A 19,967-nucleotide genomic window follows, 5' to 3' on the forward strand; every position below is an offset into this window, starting at 1 on the left:
AGCGGTTACAATATGAGGAAACCTGGGTAGGTTTCATAAAGGGAAAACAGATAAAATACTAGAAGCTCTAAAGGGTTTGGGGGAGGGCATCTCATTCAGAAAACAACGATCAGGGAAGGTTGTGTGAACAGGTGGAATTTGAGGTAGGGGCCCTGGAAGAAGGAGAATATTGTAACAGGCAGAGGAAGTGAGGAGTTGGTGGGAGGACAGTTTAGCCAAGAAGGAACAAAAACAAAAGGAACCGACCAGGGCCGTCCAAAAGAACTTCCAGTGATGATGGAAGTGTCTTTGTCTGTGCTGTCCAATAGGTAGCCACGAGCCACATGTGCATACTGAGCACTTGAAATGTGGCTAGTGTGACTGAATTTTAAACTTTATTTAATTTTAATTAATTTACGTTTAAACAGGTACAAGTGGCTAATGGCTACTATACCATGCAGACAGGGATAAAGTGTGCAGAGGGAGTGCAGGTCGGAGATTTGGCCTGGCTATTAGGAATGAAAGAGGAATGGTCAAGAGGCCCTTTTCACAGGGATCTGGGATGCCAGCTGAGGAATTTAACTCAATTTAATACGCAAAGGGAATTTGCAACAACATGGATGGAACTTGAGGACATTATGCTACGTGAAATAAGTCAGATAGAAAAAGATAAATACTGGACAATCTCACTCATATGTGGCACTCTAGGGCTTCCACCAAAAAAAAAAACAAACAAAAGCCCTGAGCTTGTGGATACAGAAAACAGATTGGTGGTTGCCTGACGTGAGAAGTGAAGGCGGAGGGCAGTGAAATGGGTGAAGGGGGTCAACCTCCAGTTATAAAATAAATAAGTCATGAAAATGTAATGTACAGCACAGTGATATGGTTAATAATACTGTACTGCCTATTTAAAAGTAGCTAGGAGAGTGGGTCTCAAAAGTTCTCAACACAAGAAAAAGAATTTATAACTATATATGGTGCTGAATGTTAACTGGACTTACTGTGGTGACCATTTTGCAATACATACAAATATTGAACCATTGCGTTGCACACCTGAAATGAATATAATGTTATGTCAGTTATACCTCAATTTAAAAAAATAGGCAAAGGAAAACCCTGAGGGTTTTCAGCTGAGAAAAAATGACCAGAACTATGCTTTAGAAAAATTACCTGACCACAGTAGGTATTCAATCTGTGTTTACAAACTGTACTGATGAAAGCAGTAAGTGGGGAGAGAGATGAGGTGGGAAGACAGGGTAAGATGCTATTAAGAGTCAACCAGGTGGGAAGAACTTAGAGTTCTGAGGGCTCCACCTAGCACGGTGCCCAAGACAAGCTGACTGTGGACAGGTGGACGCTAAAGCACTGGAAATGTATTCAGGTGGGGATGTCAGTCACATCGCTGGAAACACATGTGAGACTCTGGAGAGGGATCCAGGTGACACAGATGAACTGGGAATCATTTATCTGCAAGCAGGTGACAGGTGAAGCTGCAGGAGTAGAGGACAGAGCAGAGAGAAAAGTTTGAAGGCAGAACTGAGGGAAGACCCATCTTTAAGGACTTGGAGGACCAGGAGCCAGAGGAGAGAAGTAAAGAGCAGTACACAAGCAGAGGAAGGACAAAGGCAGTGTCGCCTCACAGGCAGAGCAGGAGGAGAGAATTTCATGGAGGTTTTTTTTTTTTTGCGGTACGCGGGCCTCTCACTGTTGTGGCCTCTCCCATTGCGGAGCACAGGCTCCGGACGCGCAGGCTCAGTGGCCATGGCTCATGGGCCCAGCCGCTCCGCGGCGTGTGGGATCTTCCCTGACCGGGGCACGAACCCGCGTCCCCTGCATCGGCAGGCGGACTCTCAACCACTGCGCCACCAGGGAAGCCCTCACGGAGGTTTTTAACAGTGGCAAACAGTGCAGTAAGAGTGAGGAAAAAGAGGACAAACTATAAAGTGGCTGGTGACCTTCAAGAGAGTTCAGGGAGTGAAGAGAGCAGATTCCAGATCATAAAGAAGAGATGGCCAGACTCAATTTCTCTTTCAAGGAGGTCCAGGGGTCAGGGCTCAGTGAGCACAGGGACAGGTGGGCTTTAAGCACTGGAGGTGTATTCAGGTGAGGGCGTCAGGAGGAGAGGTGAGTCTGAAAATAATGAATGAGTCTACATTCTCAGAGACAGAAACAATGGGAGAGTGTGAAGTTAGACAAACAGAGGACTCTGAAGTGGGGAAGAGGGAAACCAAGGAAACGTGGGACGGCCTCAGTTTTCTCAGGAATTAGGAGGCAAGACCTGGGAGAGTGTGCGTTGCCCATAAGGGGGAATATGTTAGGAAATCTACACAAGATGAATGAAGGACGATAAACCGGAGTGAAGGCCCAGCTGAAGCTGAGGAGTATAAACTTTTGATGAAGCCATTCAGAAGGCACTGTTGTATGATTTTTTTTCTTGGCAATCTTGCTAGGACCCTTTAGCAGAAGCAGTGACAGGGGTACTGTGGTTAGGGCTCGTAAGACGGGAAGAGCAGAAAGGTAGAGGTGTGAGGGAGCGGAATGAGATCAGCGGACAGCTGACGAGAGCACACCGCGCGGCCCAGCCCTGGCTGGGCAGGCTGAGTGTGGCCAGCATAGGTGTGATGGACGAGAAAAACCAGGAGGGCGCAGGAGACCGTTAACAGGGCAGGCAGGGACCCACTCAAGAAGTGAGAGGAGGCTGAGAAACCCAATCCAAGGTGAGGGCAAGCACAGAATTTGGAGGCAGAACTCCTGACTTCTAACTATGAAAGGATCAGGTCACAGAGGGTTTTCTACAGGTCAGTTCTTTTCAGTCTGAAAAACAGTCAGAGGAATTTGAATATGCCAAATACCCTGGGATGCTAGGCCACAGAGGAGAGAAGGGAAAATACTCTGTTCCAATAACGAGAACACTTTCCATCTCATTTATAATGTTGGGCAAGACAGCATTAAAGGTTTCTTGCGAATAAAATTTTGTGATCCTAAGTGAAATGCTGGGGAAAGGGACCAGGTACTGACTGGAATTCCCTGTTGGGTCTGCCTGCCTACTGCATACCCTATAACCCCGTGAAGGGAGTGCGCATCTAGCTTCAGCACCTGGGCCCAGCACAGAGCAGGCTCTCAACATTTACTGTCGAATGAACAAGAGAAAGAATAGAGGAATGGTAGCGTCAGTTTCTGACTAGCCCAAAGAGACTTCTCCCTGGGTACGTGTCCTGTCAATTAAAAAGAATGACAAACCTCAAAGGGAAAGTTAAAATGCGAGCAAGCAGAGAGGACAAGGAGGGGTTGGTTAGATTGCAGATGGCATCCACTCTGGCTCAGGGGTGCTTCCCATCAGTCTCTCGTGTGGTCACACATGCCACACTGCAGGAGACCTGTCAGCCAGGGGTTAAACTTCCCTGGAGGACTCGGTATTTCTAGAGAGCTGAATTAAGCCACAAACAAATCCTTCCCCTTATTGTGGGGAAAAGGAAAAACCAACCCTGGAGAATGAACCCTTTCCCTTGTCTTCTCACTCCTCTCATTTGACAAGGGGCTTGTCCGTCCTAGGAAATGAAAGACCTCAGAGGCAAAGGCTTTTCTATGTGTAGGGAGGAAGAGACTCTGCTACTCCTCAGGACCCTGAAGTGACAAGAAGCTACCTGAAGCCTCACCTGACCAGAAACATCTAACTGAAAGAAGCTTCAGGCACCTTTTCTGCAGCTCTGAGTTGGTCCCTAGAGGTGGGACCTGAGGCAGCCCAAAGGGGGCTCCCCAATAGCTCTCCTCCCACCCCGAGCCTCACTCACAGATAGCCAGGCCCTGGGAGCCCTGCTAAGAGGGAACTAGTGAATTCCTTTAGCTGGCTTCATCTGAAGACCAACTTTAGCCACAAGCAGGGGAAGAGAAATTTCTTTCCGTGACTTTTTCCACAAGGGAAACTGTCCTTTCACTTTCATCCACTTAATCATAAACACACGTACACATGCATGCAAGCACATACACAAAAGTGCTAATATGTAAATGTTATTCTAAAATCTCGGGAAATGTTTCTTTGTTTATCTAGAGCTTCAAGGGCCACAACGCTGACTGAATTTTAACTTCTTCTTTGAGGTTTATGATTCTTTTAAATTGAAGGGACATATATCCAGTTTCTTTTGGTCAGCCAGAGACTGTACTAAGAGCCTTACTGTTATGGACTAAATTGTGTCTCCCCCATCCCCAAATTTCATATGTTGAAGCCCTAACCCCCAGTGTGACTGCATTTGAAGATAGGACCTTTAAAGAGGTATTTAAGGTTAAATGGGACCTGGTGATCCTATAAAAGGAGTAAGTGACACTGGGGAGGAGTCCACACAGAGAAAAGGCCATGTGAACACACAGTGAGAAGGCAGCCTCTGCAAACTAAGGAGAGAGATCTCAGGAGAAACCAACCCTGCCAACACCCTGATCTTGGAATTCCAGCCTCCCAAACTGTAAGAAAACAAATTTCTGTTGTTTAAGCCATCCCATCAGTGGTATTTGATTATAGCAGCCCTAGCAAACCAATACTCTTACCATTCTTTTATTCTAAAGTCACCTCTAGATCTAAAACTCTTTTCTGTGTAGGGCGTTAGAAAAGAAAAGCTAGAGCTCTTTCCCTTTCCTTTCTGAGTAATTCAGCCCCAAAGCCATTCAATCAGGTGGAGCAGAACAAGCCAGGCTCTGCGCAGGAGTGGGGTGGCAGGGCACACGGCAGGGCACGCGGCAGGGCACGAGTGCTCAACTGGTTGAGGAGGGCATCTGTGTGGCTGCGGAGAGAGGGGTGGGAGATTGGGACACACAGGAATGACCAAATAAATGCATATATTTAGGATACTGGCAGCCTGGTTCCACTGCTGGAGAAGTAACTTAGAAATACTTGTGTACCGTGCAGCATGTACAGTACAGTCCCATGCCCTCACCAAGCTCCAGTCACACTGCCTTGGGTGCACTCTGCTCTTTTCAGTCTCAGAGCTGTAGCTCATGTTTTCCCTCTGCCTGGAAAAGTCCCACCACCTCCTAAACTGGCCAATTCCTACTCACCCCCCAGGTCTCAGCCTAAGAGTCACTTTCTCTGAGAGGCCTCTGCTACAGACTTAATGTCTACATCCCTCCAAAACTCTTATGTTGAAATCCTAATTCTCAGTGTGATGGTATTAGGAGGTGGGGACCTCTCTGCATGGTGATTAGGTGGTCAGGGTAGAGTTCTCATGAAGGGATTAGTGCTCTTATAAAAGAGACCCCAGGGCTTCCCTGGTGGCGCAGTGGTTGAGAATCTGCCTGCTAATGCAGGGGACACGGGTTCGAGCCCTGGTCTGGGAAGATCCCACATGCTGCGGAGCAACTAGGCCCGTGAGCCACAAATACTGAGCCTGCGTGTCTGGAGCCTGTGCTCCACAACAGGAGAGGCCACGATAGTGAGAGGCCCGCGCACCGCGATGAAGAGTCGCCCCCGCTTGCCGCAACTAGAGAAAGCCCTCGCACAGAAATGAAGACCCAACACAGCCAAAAATAATAAATAAATAAATAAATATATAAAATTTAAAAAAAAAAAAAAAAAAAAAAAGAGACCCCAGAGAGCTTCTTCCACCAGGTGAGAATACAGTGAGAAGATGCCATCTATGAACCAGAGGTGCGGGTCCTCGCCAGACACCAGATCTGCTGGTGCCTTGATCTTGGACTTCCCAGGCTCCAGAACTGTGAGAAATAAACGTTAAGTCACCCAATCTACAGGAAGTTGTTACAGCAGCCCGAATAGACTGAGACACCTTCCCTAATTTACATCCAACCTAATTTACACCCTCCCTGTTACTCTCTCTCGGAGCGCCACGTTCCCTTCTTAAGACAGTTACCTCCGGGCTTCCCTGGTGGCACAGTGGTTGAGAATCCGCCTGCCAATGCAGAGGACACGGGTTTGAGCCCTGGTCCGGGAAGATCCCACATGCTGCAGAGCAACTAAGTCCGTGTGCCACAACTACTGAGCCTGAGCTCTAGAGCCCGCGAGCCCCAACTACTGAAGCCCGCGCACCTAGAGCCCGTGTTCTGCAACAGGAGAAGTCACCCCAGTGAGAAGCCCGTGCACTGCAACGAAGAGTAGCCCCCGCTCGCGTCAACTAGGGAGAAGCAACGAAGACCCAACGCAGCCAAAAATAAATAAATAAAAGAAATTTATATTTTAAAGAAAGAGACAGTCACCCCCTTGGTAACTATGTTCTTTGAATTCATTGGTTTAATAACTACCTTCCCCATGAGACTGAGAGCCCAGCAGGAGCAGAACCTGGGTCAGCCTTGCTCACCCTGTTCCCAGAGTCCAGCAGTGCCTGAGCCCCTAGATACCGTTGCCAAATGGGTGAAGGAATGAATGACTTTAAATGAACACAGCAAACTGAATGACAGCAAACACACTCCCTCCCCCTAAACGTGGACCATCCCTGAGACTCATGCCTTTGTTTGTGACAGATGAGAGAACAGGGATTCAGTCCATTGTTGGCTGCTGGGAGGGTTTTAAACCCACTAAAGCCAGGGGCTTCTCCAGTCAAAAAGTAAGCCTCTGGCACATAAGCAATAAGTCACTTGAGAGAGAGTGGGAGGGAAGATGAACTTACTTGTATGAACCTTGGAAAGAACAACAGTATGAAGGTACACATCTTTTAACTGCTCAGGATTTGGAAAATGCTAAAGTATCATCGCATAGCGAAATGGCAGAAAACATGGAAGCTGAGCAGGTGCCCGTATGGAAACTGCTTTGAGAGCTTAACTCAGAGCATTTTGGCTTTAGAGCAACTGCCAACACTTAACCTTTAGTGCTCTATTAGCATTATCAATATTTCCCCCTTACAAGGAGCACCAGGCTACTTTATCCCAATAAAAAAACAATTTTTTGTTTGTTTGTTTTTTGGCCATGCTGTACAGCTTGAGGGATCTCAGTTCCCAGACCAGGAACTGAACCTGGGTTACAGCAGCGAAAGCCCGGAATCCTAACCACTAGGTCACCAGGGAACCCCCTGACAATTTAAAAATTTTATGTGACTGTGTGTGTGTGTGTGTGTGTGTGTGTGTGTGTGGTTTATGCATTTCAGGTGTCTTACTAAAGCTAATATAATACATGGAAAAGGGTAAATTCATAAGCATGTGAAACTGTGAGAACGACTAACCACAGGGAAAGAAAAATTAACTTTTATGGGAAAGCAGGATACTGATAAACAAAACTGTTCAAAGCATGGTCCAAAAGCTCCTTGGGAGGGACCACCTCACTCCAGGAGAGAATGCATGTTTCACAGTCTGAGAGTGAGGAAAATCATTTCTGGGATGGGGAATAAACTGTAGAATGTAACAACATTCAGCTTCAGCCTTGAATTTCAGCCCAATCTTCTATTTGGCAGTGGCTCTGAAAGGCTGAATACATGGAGGCCCCGCTCAGCATCGTTCCTGGCATCCCTGGACCTGGGCATGGTCAATGATCCTGGGAGTGTGTGTGATTCTGCCACATCTGATCAGCAGCATGACCTCAGAAACACAAACAAGCCATGTCACCTAGATTAATTGCTCTATCTGAATATTCACTTTAGCTAACAAGGAAGTTTCATTCCTGCAATATAATACTAGACTTTTAAAATTTGACTACTAAAATGTTAAATATTGTAATTGTAATTTAAAATGCTGATAAATTTTCATATTTATTCTTAAACCCCAGAAGTTCATTCTATGGTGAAGATGTTTGGCTCCAGCCTTATGTTGATAAGTTGATTTACATTCTCAGCCACTTGGCCACAGTGTGTAATATCTCTAATATTAATTAGCATGCCGTGACATAAGATGCTAATTAGCATCCTTTAAAACACTCATTTTCATAGGCAACAATGACAAAATGGGAAATGTCAGATTCCTGACATAAACCCAGAGCCCTGGTATATTCTATTTCCACAAAGGATACAAACCCAACAGAAACATTTTTGTTTTCCACCCACACCTGACCTAAGACCTATGAATCAGGGGATTTTACTCCTTTACTGTCCTCTACCACCACTCCCAAAACACAGCTTCTTCCCAGATTATAACCTCCTATTCTCCCTCCCCTCTCAGTAAGAATAAAAGGAAAGTCCAAGGGCTCTATTCTGATGGTGGGTGAAAAAGGAACGTCAAATGATCAAAGATCCCTTTGGAAATACAGAGGATATGTGTCCACAGAGCTGGAGACAGGGCACAGTGACTCAGAGCACAATCAGGTGAGTCATCGTGATGCAACTCTAACCACAAACCCCTCCTGAAGCCACCATGCCCCTCACCATCACCAAGTACTACCACCTCTGGGGAAACAGCCTGTACTGGGCAGAGAGCTCCTTCTCCCCAAGCTGTTTACACAAATGGTGTCATTTGCTAAGCTCCAACTGTGGCTCACGACAAAAGCAATAATTCATTTATTGAGGTCTGGGCTACGAGTTAAAGTAGAAATTTAGGTTAGCAGTTTGGAAGAAGACTCCTCTGGTTAGTTGATGCTTTCCTTTTCTGCTCTAGGGAAGAAAGATGAAGAGAACTTTTCCACCTGTCTTTCCATTTTTCCAACTGTTTTCTGCCTTGGCTAATCAGAATATTTTAACTAAATTTCTTCTCATGGAAATAAAGGCAAAATGGAATGGTGCCCAAAAAAAGACACAAAGTTAACTCAGGCTAGAAATATCTGTAATACTCCAGTAAGCAGAAGTACCCAGAGACTGACTTGCCAGGAGTTAGTGTGTTAGGAGGCCTCAGGAAATTGGGAGACATGACAAAGGAGGTCAGGCTGGACCTCAGACCCTTCAGCTTCCCATCCAGAGAGAATCAGCCAGCGGCCCAACTAGACTACGTCCAGAGACTGTCAAGGAAAAGTGCTATAACATTAAGATAAAACAATGACCAAACACAATTTGGACTATTGATCAGGAAAGATAACACAGGACAGTTTCAGAGAAGCAATCTATGATTAGAAGAGAAATGCTAATAAATGAAATAACCTTATGAAATCCTAGTGTGATACATTACAAAACTGGGGGAAAAAAAGAGAAAATGAAGGTTCAAATCAATAAGTTTCTGCTTATAACCCTCCTTTTGGAATTTCTGACATCAAAGAGCTCAGAAGGCTTCAACTTACTAAGCACCAAGGAAAACAAAAGGCATTCTATCTCTCACTTGAAATGTCGCCCTCGGGAATCTGCTGCAGTCACCAGTAAAGGCCAGGCTGGGAGAAGCTCAAACTTCTCACATTTTCCCAGTCAAGTCATAATACACATCAAAGGAAGCCATCCTTTGCCATCCCCCTGGACTCTACATCTGTTTCAAAGTGTTATATGAAAAGCTTGAGAGTTCTGAACACCAGCACAGCAGGTCAGAACTAAGCTTCAAGATCATGAACTTCCTCTCTCCACCTTCAGAGCTCAGAGTTCAGGCCCTGAGGGCATCCCCATGTAACACCTGATGGCTCAGTTCAAGTGAGCGGCTCCTCTAGACAGTATTCTAATAGTGGCAGGAGCTGGGGTCAGGAGCATCTCCAGGGAGCCTCACATCAGACTCATCCCCTGAGGTTGGACAAGCTCAAGGAGGAAAGAAGAAAGGCTCCCATGGGAGATGGTATTTCCCGGATCCCCTCAAACACTTAACCACAGCTTACCTTGGTACAAGGTGGTTGAACTTGTAAGAACTGAAGACCTCTTGGATCTTTTCTTCTACTTTTGCCTGGTAAGGATGCAGGAGATGGGAGAGAGAAAACAAATACAGATGAGACCTTTATCAACTTTATGTTCCTACTGCCACAAATGCCTACCGGCTAGAGTTCCTTGGAGTGACTTTGTACCTCTCAGCATAACAAGACTGCATTCAGGGGCTCTGCAGGATGACAGGCTTGGGACAAGGACAGAGAGAGAAAGAATGTCCTGTACCACATTAGCATCACAACCGACTTCTCCAGAAAACTAATCCATGATATCCAAACTAATGGCGATTCTGGAGTTTGGCACCCTGTCACCAGTTACTCAGGGAGCAGGTGAAGATGGACCCCTTTTGCTTGAAAGACCTGTTCTTGCCTGCTCTATGAAGTTGTTTAGGTGTTCGTTAACCGGCCATTCTCAAATACGCAATTAATTTCTGCCAAGGGTCCTACTTCTTATTGTCAGATTTAATGGTTTAAATATAGATTGAACAGTATTAAAATCCCCAAAGGGATTTACAAGAACATCAATCATGGAAACACCAAAGAAATAGCACATCTGGTCATTGGACCTGTGTCACACACCAGATTCCACAGTCCCATAAAACAAAGGATCTCGGAAAGTTAGGTCACAAAAGGAATGAGATGACCTGTCTCCTCTGAAGATACACCATGATGTGGTCACACAGCACAGCTTCTGTAAGGAAAGGGTACGGCCGTGCAGGAGGGGGCTGGTCAACGGGATACAGGGTTTCACCTTCACGGCCATCCCTGCTTTGTGGTGAGGCAAGTCCTTGCTGAGATTTCAAGATATATAATAATGTCCTCTCTGGGAAATATCAAAAATGCATTAGTTTTTTCTGAAACACCTGAGTTAGAGCTTCCAGTCCTTTTGACAAGCTTCCAAAAATCACGATGAGGGGAGCAGTGATGTGAGTCAGCTAAAATGGCAGCCCATCTAAAATTCATTTATATTTGGTTTTAGGATATGCTTTGGTATTTGCCTTTGAACATGAGTTTCAGGGATTAGCTGGCCAAGAATTTATAATACTTCAAAAAACAGACTGAAGTCACTGTGAGAATTCGACTCAGAAGAAGTAAGAACGTTCTCCCAGACCCCTCACGATGCTTTCTCCATGCCAGACACTGATGTGGGACTAATACAAAGCACCAGCCTAAATGAAACACAGACTGCATTTTTCAGTCGTGCCTTCCTTGGCTATACGTTGAAAAGGATAAAAAAAAAAAAAAATACAAGAAACATATGTCAGGAAGATCATGAAATAAAAATATTTGCCTACCAGGTTTGGACACACAGTTTTTCTGGGCAGGAGCGCGCTGTTTCCCCCTTTGCCTGCCAAAGCAGTAAAGCTATTCTTTCTACTTCACCCGAAACTCTATCTCCAAGATTCGATTCAGCCCCAGTGCACAGAGGTCGAGTTTTCGGCATCACTATGAGTGGAACTGCTGGATCATTATGATAACTTTATGTTTAATCATTTGAGGAACTGCCAGACTGTTTTCCAGAGCAGTGGTACCATTTTATATTCCCATCAGCAGTATATGAGAGCTCCAATTTCTTCTTCACATCCTCAGCAACACATTATTATCTATGTTTCTGATCATAGCCATCCTAGTGTGTGTCAAGTAGTATCTCACTAGTTGTTTTTCTTAAATAAATTATTTATTTATTTTTGGCTGCGTTGGGTCTTCGTTGCTGCGTGTGGGCTTCTCCCTAGTTGCAGCGAGCAGGGGCTACTCTTCATTGCGGTGCACGGGTTTCTCACTGTGGTGGCTTCTCTTGTTGTGGAACATGGGCTCTAGGTGTGTGGGCTTCAGTAGTTGCAGCACGTGGGCTCAGTAGTTGTGGCTCGCGGGCTCCAGAGTGCAGGCTCAGTAGTTGTGGCACACGGGTTTAGCTGCTCCGTGGCATGTGGGATTTTCCCAGACCAGGGCTCGAACCTGTGTCCCCTGCATTGGCAGGTGGATTCTTAACCACTGAGCCACCAGGGAAGCCCTCACTATAGTTTTGATTGCCTTTCCCTGATGACTAATGATGTTGAGCATCTTTTTACAGGCTTATTGGCCATTTGTAGATATTCTTCGGAGAAATGTCTATTCAGGTTTTTGTTCATTTTTTAAAGTGGGTTGTCTTTTTATTAATGAATTGTAATAAGTCCTTATATATTCTATCAACAGATACAAGTTCCTTGTCATATTCCCATTCTGTGAGTTGTCTTTAGGAACTAGTGTATTTTTTAATAGAAAAAGATCACTTCAGAGCACAAAGTATGATTTTTAGAGTACAACTTTTAAAATAATACTAGCAATAAGCCTGTATCTTTTTTGACAAATAGTAATGGATTAATATAGAAATTTAAAACTAGTCATCTGAGGATAAGAAAATGAAAGTAATCCCCAAAATATGCGACATCCTCTTTTGCCTCTCCTTCTCCAAATACAGTCTGCTAGTGTGATATAAATCGTAGTAATTTTGTCACTGGGAGGATGTAAGCATTCTTTGAATGTTCTAATTTGCATAGTGGAAGGAAAGGAAGAAAGCTAGCTGTATACAAAAGAGTTAACACAGCAGGCCTGAGACTACTATCCTTAGAAAGGCCTACTTGAAAGGTAGACCCTGGCTGGAGTCTGGGAGCCTGGATCTCAGGAGGGCTCTCACCATTCCCAGAACTGATAAGAGAGGCTCACTGATCCTAAACTGTATAAACAACGTGGTTTATGGTGAACAGCTATCTTCCTTCTGGGAGTCTGGAATTATGCTAGAAAGAGGGTGCCTATGTGACTAGCCCCAGTAAAAACCATGAGCACCCAGTCTCTAATGAGCTTCCCTGGTAGCTCTGCATGTGTGGTCACAATTCAATGCTGGAGAAATTAAACACGTCCCCTGTGACTCCACTGGGAGAGAACTCCTGGAAGCTTGTGCCTCGCTTCCTGCAAACTTCACCCCATGAGCCTCTTCCCTTGGCTGATTTTGTTCTGTAGCCTGTTGTTATAATAAATCATAACCATGAGTACAGCTATATGCTGAGTTCTCTGAATCTTTGTGTAAGCAGATAAGGTAGAGGGCCCCCGGAGAAAGAAAACCAGTCATGGCTTTCTTGACATAAGAGAGGCCATTTGGGCCTAAGCCATTCTGGGATCTAAGCCTGGCCACAATGCTTGCCCTTTAATAGGTCTTAGAAATCAATGATCTTAAGAGAAGAAAGAATGTAGACGCTGACTGTTATCAAGCAAGAGAAATAACAATAGCAAAGATAATATATTAGTTATAAAGACTCCCAGTTCTCTTTCAATGGTAAAGAGTAGCCTGAAGCCTCAACCACCAGATGTACTGGAACCTAAGGGCTGATGATGTTGGCCTTTTCTGAACTTCTGACTTCAATCAACTAAAGCTTGGACTCTGTTGACCACCCAAGCCCCATCATGAATATGCATGTGCCCTTAGCTTAAAACTTCCCCAATTTTGCTGTTGGGAGAGACACTGCTTTGGGAAAGACCCCCAGTGTTCTCCTTACTTGCTGCAAGTAATAAATCCTTCCTTCTCCCCATCTTTGGCTCCGTTGTGTCTTTTGGCTCAACACGCACCAAGAGGCAAACCAGTTTTCAGGTAACACTAGTAGTGAATCAGTGAACCTAGGAGTGGTCTTGGGGACCTCCAAAACATGAGGAGAATTAAAAATTTAGCCTTTGGGACAGAATTAAGAGAAGCAGTCACAAAAACTGCATAATGTCTATGAAGCAAGATCTATAGTTAAATTCCTTTTTAAAATTTTATCGAAATTCTCACTTTAAATATAGGAGAACTGGGGGTAACTATTAAAAAACAAAGTTACCTAAGTCATGAAGAACTCTAACACTACACAGCTCTCAAATCAGAATTAGGAAGGGAGGGAGGGAGGGAGGGAGGGAGGGAGGGAGGGAGGGAGGGAGGGAGGAAGGAAGGAAGGAAGAAAGGAAGGAAGGAAGGAAGGAAGGAAGGAAGGAGGGAGGGAGGGATTGGCTTCAACATAGGGATGCTAAAGCATGTCTGCTTTCCCTGGCCTTTCATTTTATCTTGAATTTCCATGTTTCCTTTCCATCCCGAAGGAAGGGACTCTTCTATTTTAGTTAATTTCTCTTTTCTGCATGAGAGCTCCCACAGGCAAGGCAGCTATCAACTGAGTACAATACAAAGGGTTCTTAACAGCCCTACAATAGCAGATAATTTTCTCTTGCATAAACAGCACAAAGCCCATAGGTTCATTTCCCTTGAGCACAAAGCACACAGTTTGTGACCATGTTAATGAAAGTGATATGGCTCTCTTGGGAAGAGGATGACATCCTAAAGCATCTGTTAGGTTTCAGAAACATTGCTACATGAAATGTTATAAGAAATGCCATCAGGACTAGTAACCAAAAAATTCAGTCCCAAGGGATTAGCTCTTCAAAAATTTTAAACAGCCTGAAATAAAGGACCCTTGATTGGCTCCTGATTCAAAACACACACCAAAAAGATATAAAAAGAATCTTGAGACAATTGGGGAAATTTAGAAATAAATTGGAGGGAATTCCCTGGTGGTGCAGTGGTTAGGACTCCGTGCTTTCACTGCCGAGGGCCAGAGTTCAATCCCTGGTCAGGGAACTAAGATATCACAAGCCACATGGCTTGGCCAAAAACAAAACAAAACAAAAAAATAAATAAATAAAACATAGAAAATAAAAATAAATTGGATATTAGATGATATAATACAATTACTTTTAATTTTCTTAGGTGTGATATTATAGCCCTGATGTAGAAGAACATTATTCTTAAGAGACGCATGCTTTATTATTTAGGGGTAAAGTGTCATAATATCTTCATCTTACTTTCAAAGATTCGGGGAAAAAAAACCAGTCATATACATATATACACGTGTACATACACACACATATAAACATACACACACACACACACACACACCCCCAAAGGAAAAGTTGTGTCCATCATTGTGAAACAGGAGGGAAGGGGGCAGGGCACTATCCATGAAAGAATGACATAGCCGGAGGACATGACATAAACTGATTAGAACCAAATGGGTCCAAGATGGCAGACAAGTTAACTTCCACTAGACCTTGAGTCTCAGTATACACTCATTGTAACACATCAGGAAGCTAAATGACACACCCACAGGCACCAAGACAGTTCGAAGACTGACCATAAGGATCAAAAAGTGGGCGGTGGGGCTTCCTTTGTGGCGCAGTGGTTGAGAATCTGTCTGCTAATGCAGGGGACACGGGTTCGAGGTCTGGGAGGATCCCACATGCCACGGAGCAACTTGTCCCGTGAGCCACAACTACTGAGCCTGTGCGTCTGGAGCCTGTGCTCCGCAACAAGAGAGGCCGCGATAGTGAGAGGCCCGCGCACCGCGATGAAGAGTGGCCCTCGCTTGCCACAACTAGAGAAAGCCCTCGCACAGAAAAGAAGATGCAACACAGCAAAAATAAATTAATTAATTAATAAACTCCTACCCCCAACATCTTCTTTAAAAAAAAAAAGTGGGCGGTGGCCCAATTCCTGGAAATCCCCGCCCCTTCCCAAAAGAGCTGAAATACTCCTGCCACTCATTAGCCTATGAAATTACCCAACCCTATAAAAACTGACAACCCCTTACCCTGGTGCCTTTCTCACCTTCTGAGATGGTCCACACTCTGTCTGTGGAGTGTGTTTCTCTCTAAATAAATCTACTTCTTTTTTTTTTTTTTTTTTTTTATTTATTTATTTATTACGTTTTGGCTGCGTTGGGTCTTTGTTGCTGTGCCCGGGGCTTTCTCTAGTTGTGATAAGCAGGGGGCTACTCTTTGTTACGGTGTGCAGGCTTCTCATTGTGGTAGCTTCTCTTTGTCGCGGAGCACAGGCTCTAGGCACGCGGGCTGCAGTATTTGTGGCACGCGGGCTCTGTAGCTGTGGCTCGTGGGCCCTAGAGCGCAGGCTCAGTAGTTGTGGCACACAGGCTTAGTTGCTCCATGGCATATGGGATCCTCCCGGACCAGGGATTGAACCTGTGTCTCCTACATTGGCAGGTGGATCCTTAACCACTGCACCACCAGGGAAGTCCCTAAAGCCACTTCTTATCTATCACTTTTGTCTCTCACTGAATTCTTTCTGCGATGAGACATCAAGAACCTGAGCTTCATTAAGTCCTAAAACCAGGTGTGTGATCTCAGTTGGAAGACTGTAGGTTTTGGCCAGGTTCAAGTTCCAGCCTCGTGGGTTCAAGTCCCAGTCAGGTTTTTGGCAGGGTTCGAGTCCCGCCACGTGGGTTCAAGGCCCAATCTGAGGTGCATGGTTTCAGCTGGTAACCACGAAGGGATGGTGATAAGGTAAGAATGCTGAGAGTTAGGTTTTGGTCCTAAAGAGGCCCTTGTGATGCTGCGAGCCAGGTATACTGGGGAGGACGCTCTGCCAATGTCTGCTCATTTTTGACCAGTAGGTCAATCCTGTTGCTTGTGCACATGCAACAGCAGATCCAGGACAGAATTGTTAATCTCTATACTCATCTCCCTGACTGAGGTTTCTCTCCTACATTCTTGTTCATTCCTACTCCATTTCTTTCTTTCTTCCATTAACCCCAGAAAACCTGTGTGACCACCAAGGTGTACTTTTTATTGCTTTTACTCCCCTCCCTCTGACCCTTACAAGTGCTGACCCTTTTTTTTTTTTTTTTTTGCGGTACGCGGGACTCTCACTGTTGTGGCCTCTCCCGCTGCGGAGCACAGGCTCCGGATGCGCAGGCTCAGCGGCCATGGCCCACGGCCCCAGCCGCTCCGCGGCATGTGGTATCTTCCCGGATCAGGGCACGAACCCGTGTCCCCTGCATCGGCAGGCGGACTCCCAACCACTGCGCCACCAGGGAAGCCCCATAAGTGCTGACCCTTTATTTCCAATTTATAGCTAGACCAACTCCCACTCATTATCAACACCATTGGGGATGTCTTCAATGCTGTTTCTTTGTAACAACTTTTTGGGCACTAACACCTCGCTGGGAGACTACCCTGGAAGGGACAGCATCTAAAATCATAAGTGCAAATCTTCACCAAATTGCACGTGGATTTTACTTAAGAGTGGAGTTTTGGACAGCTCAGGAGCTTGTCTAAAATGGGTCAGGCTGCATTAATCCCAACCAATACCCCTCTGGGCCATATACTCTGGGATTGGGAAAGATCTGGACAACAGGAATTAAGCGGAAAAAACTTAGTAGGTTATGTAATCAGGTTTGGCCGCAATATGAGTTAGGAAATTTAAAATTGAGTGAAGTACCCTGTGTTCCAATTTCCATGGCCTTGTATCTAGGCAATGGAACCCAAAAGGAATTTAGGGCATGTGTAGCTTGGAGGGATAACTCTAGGAAGTACACTGAGTACATTTTAACTGACCCACCCTACAGGGCCATGGATCCCGAAGGAACGTGGTTCCCTTCTCCCCCGAGGTACAGGCCCTTTTGGCTATGCATTTCATAGCCCAGTCTGACCCAGACATCAGGAGCAAAATTCAGAAAACAACTGCTGGTCCTCAGACTCTGATGAACAATTTGTTCCAATTGGCTTATTTGGTTTTCGGTAATTGGGATATGGTCAAAAAGGCTGAACGCACCCAGAGAAATATGCAAAAGGCCCAGATGACGGCAGTGGCTTTGTCCACTCAGAGAACACCAAAGGGGAAGTTGGCTTTTCTGGGCCAACCTGGCCCTGGCAGACCACAAGGTCCATGGGTAGCCATACAAGGCCAGTGTACCCTGTGTGGATACAACGGACTGGAGGGAGGATTGTGATCAATGTGCCCTTTGCAAACAGCCCGGGCATTGGAAGAGGGAATGCCCCATAGGCCAGAGAGCGACGGGGGTGGGGGGGGCCCTCAGTCATTGATGGTTTTGCAATCAGAAGACTGAAGGGGCCCAAGGCCGAAAGTGGCTCTGCCTAGAGATACCATCTACATAACTAATGTAGAGCCTTGGGTGGATTGATGTGGTGGGCCACATGACAGAATTTCTTAAAGACACTGGTGCAACCTTGGTCTTAACCCAGAGGATTAGAAACCTTAGCAGTCATAAGGAATGAAATGCCCACGGTCACGAGAGCCCCTCCACAAGACCACCAGAGACAAGAGTCAAAGCCAAACGGCAAGGGTCATTTATTGCAGGTTCGAACCTGGACCTCCACGCACTCGTTGCCGGTGACGCTAAGAGGTCCCGATGGAGTTTAGTACAGCTCTTTTATAGACAGGTACAAACAAGCTCGCGACCTTCAGGGGTGGGGAGTACTGATTGGCTAACTTTTAAACAAAGACACTAGTCACTGATTGGTTAACTTTTAAACAAAGACACTAGTCACCGTCTGATTGGTTGGATGGTTGCAAAAGGGGGTTCAGCAAGCATAGTTACAGAAGCGAGAGCGGCTGGTTAAGTTTCGGTTTCCTGAGGCTTTGTTTTTCAATTAGGAATACTTAAGATGGGGCCATAGTTACAAACAGTACAAACAGGAAGATCGATGCAATCCTAGCAGCGCTATGGCCTAATGGCAGGGCATCAATTCAGTCCTATTTCTACCAAAGTAGAACATAGCCCTTCAGGAATACATAATGGGGTTGTTAGGGAAGAGACAGGGGCACACCTTCCTGGAACCCCTTTTGTGCAAGATCAACGGCCAGCTGTTTTTACATTCCTTCCTGTTTGTGCCTGACTGTCCCATCCCTTTAATGGGAAGAGATCTATTAACTAAGTTAGGGGTCACTCTGTTTCTTGAGGGGCAAGGGAACCACCCTCATCACCAAATGGTTCTAACAAAAAGCAAAAAGGAACAGATAATCTGAAGCTCAAATAGAAGACTTAGTAGACCCTGGAATGTGGACTATCGAGGTTCTGGGCTTGGCCAAAGGTATCCAGCCAGTGGTTATTAAGTAAAAAGGGTTATATAGTGTCTAAATATAAGACACAAATTTCTTAAACCTAGGGAAGATCCTCAAAAATGTTTGTAAATAGATTACCAAAACAGGAGGCCACTGGTCTGACTAAACTAACCATAGCTGATATTCAGAGCCTGACAGAAATTTTGGAAGAGGCCTTCTCCCCTAAGCTAAATGAGGAAAAGTAAAACTTTCCAACCTAAATGAATGGGTATGTCAGTCCTTCAATATCATTGAGGTAACCACCCAATTCTTTGAGAAAGAAAACAAGACTGCCCTTGTTTTACAAATGTAGTCTTTACAGGACCGGAGGTGTGGCTCCAAAAATAATCCAAAACCCACCAATCCTTTTACCACTCCCCAAACCTTCCCTATTTATCTTAAGAGACTTGTAAGTGTTAAACAAAGGGGAAACAGTCATCCTAGGTGGAACTTGCCAGTATCTTTGAGATGCAAATGTCCTATCTGGTCTTCTCAGGAACCCTTATCTCTGCCACCTTTTTAAACACAAATTTTAAAAAAGAGGGTAAAATAATTTAGAACTTGACTTGTCAAGGATAAATAGAAATCCTAAGTGTCTTTTCTGTAAACACTAGTAAAAAGGGTTTAACCATCTACATAAGGTGACCTTGATTTATTCCATCTGCCAGAAGCCCAATTTGAATCCAACCCCTTGTAACTGATAGGTTTTATGTTGTATCTGACTCAGGACTGAAATTTTGGAATGGGAACTGTGAGGCCTGTGTGTTTGTTTGTGTGTTCATATGTATCTATATGTGTGTTGTAGGCGTGTGATATTGCCAAAAATGAATTCGTAAAAGAGCTCTACTTAACTGGCTTAAAAAAAATTCAGTGCTTATATAAATACTCAGAAATAGAAAATAATCTGGCCAGAATGCATTTCAGGTTCATGTCATCTGAAAAATATTCAGTACTAAACTGATATCTGGTATTGAAGGTGGCTTAAGCTTGTTGGTTTGATTAACACAGACCTGTTAGAGTCATCAATGATCAATGTCAAGTATAATCCTTCTGTTGTACCTAGGTTTATTAGAGGTCAAATAAGACCTTTTTCTGTTACAACTTTGTCAACAAGTAACTCAATGTGAAAAAAACTTTTAAGAAAAGTTAGATATGTGTTTTTAGTAAAAGAAGGTGTGAAGAATGAAGAATACTGAAGTTATACATGATCAGGATTTTCTAAGACTGGATTAAATTTAGTTGGGTAAATGGATTTTGCTGGGAATGGGCTGGGACAAGACTGGATTTGGTATGTTTCTTTGCCTTTTAAGTGATCTGTATTTGTTTTTGAGATCTCCTGTAACTTTAGTTAGGGAATAAGTATTGTCTCACAGTGACCTATGATCT

At 44.7% G+C, this 19,967-nt stretch overlaps 1 protein-coding gene across 1 annotated transcript in view; it reads right to left on the reverse strand.

Annotated features, from left to right (window-relative positions):
• FNTB (farnesyltransferase, CAAX box, subunit beta) overlaps positions 1 to 19,967 on the reverse strand; it is an 83,902-nt gene that overhangs the window by 52,306 nt on the left and 11,629 nt on the right. The window contains exon 2 of the mRNA XM_065871234.1: positions 9,626 to 9,690. Coding sequence (XP_065727306.1) covers positions 9,626 to 9,690 — 65 coding nt within the window. The remainder of the gene's footprint in view (positions 1 to 9,625; positions 9,691 to 19,967) is intronic.

This window comes from Phocoena phocoena, chromosome 2, assembly GCF_963924675.1.
Source record: "Phocoena phocoena chromosome 2, mPhoPho1.1, whole genome shotgun sequence".
Taxonomy (NCBI): domain Eukaryota; kingdom Metazoa; phylum Chordata; class Mammalia; order Artiodactyla; family Phocoenidae; genus Phocoena; species Phocoena phocoena.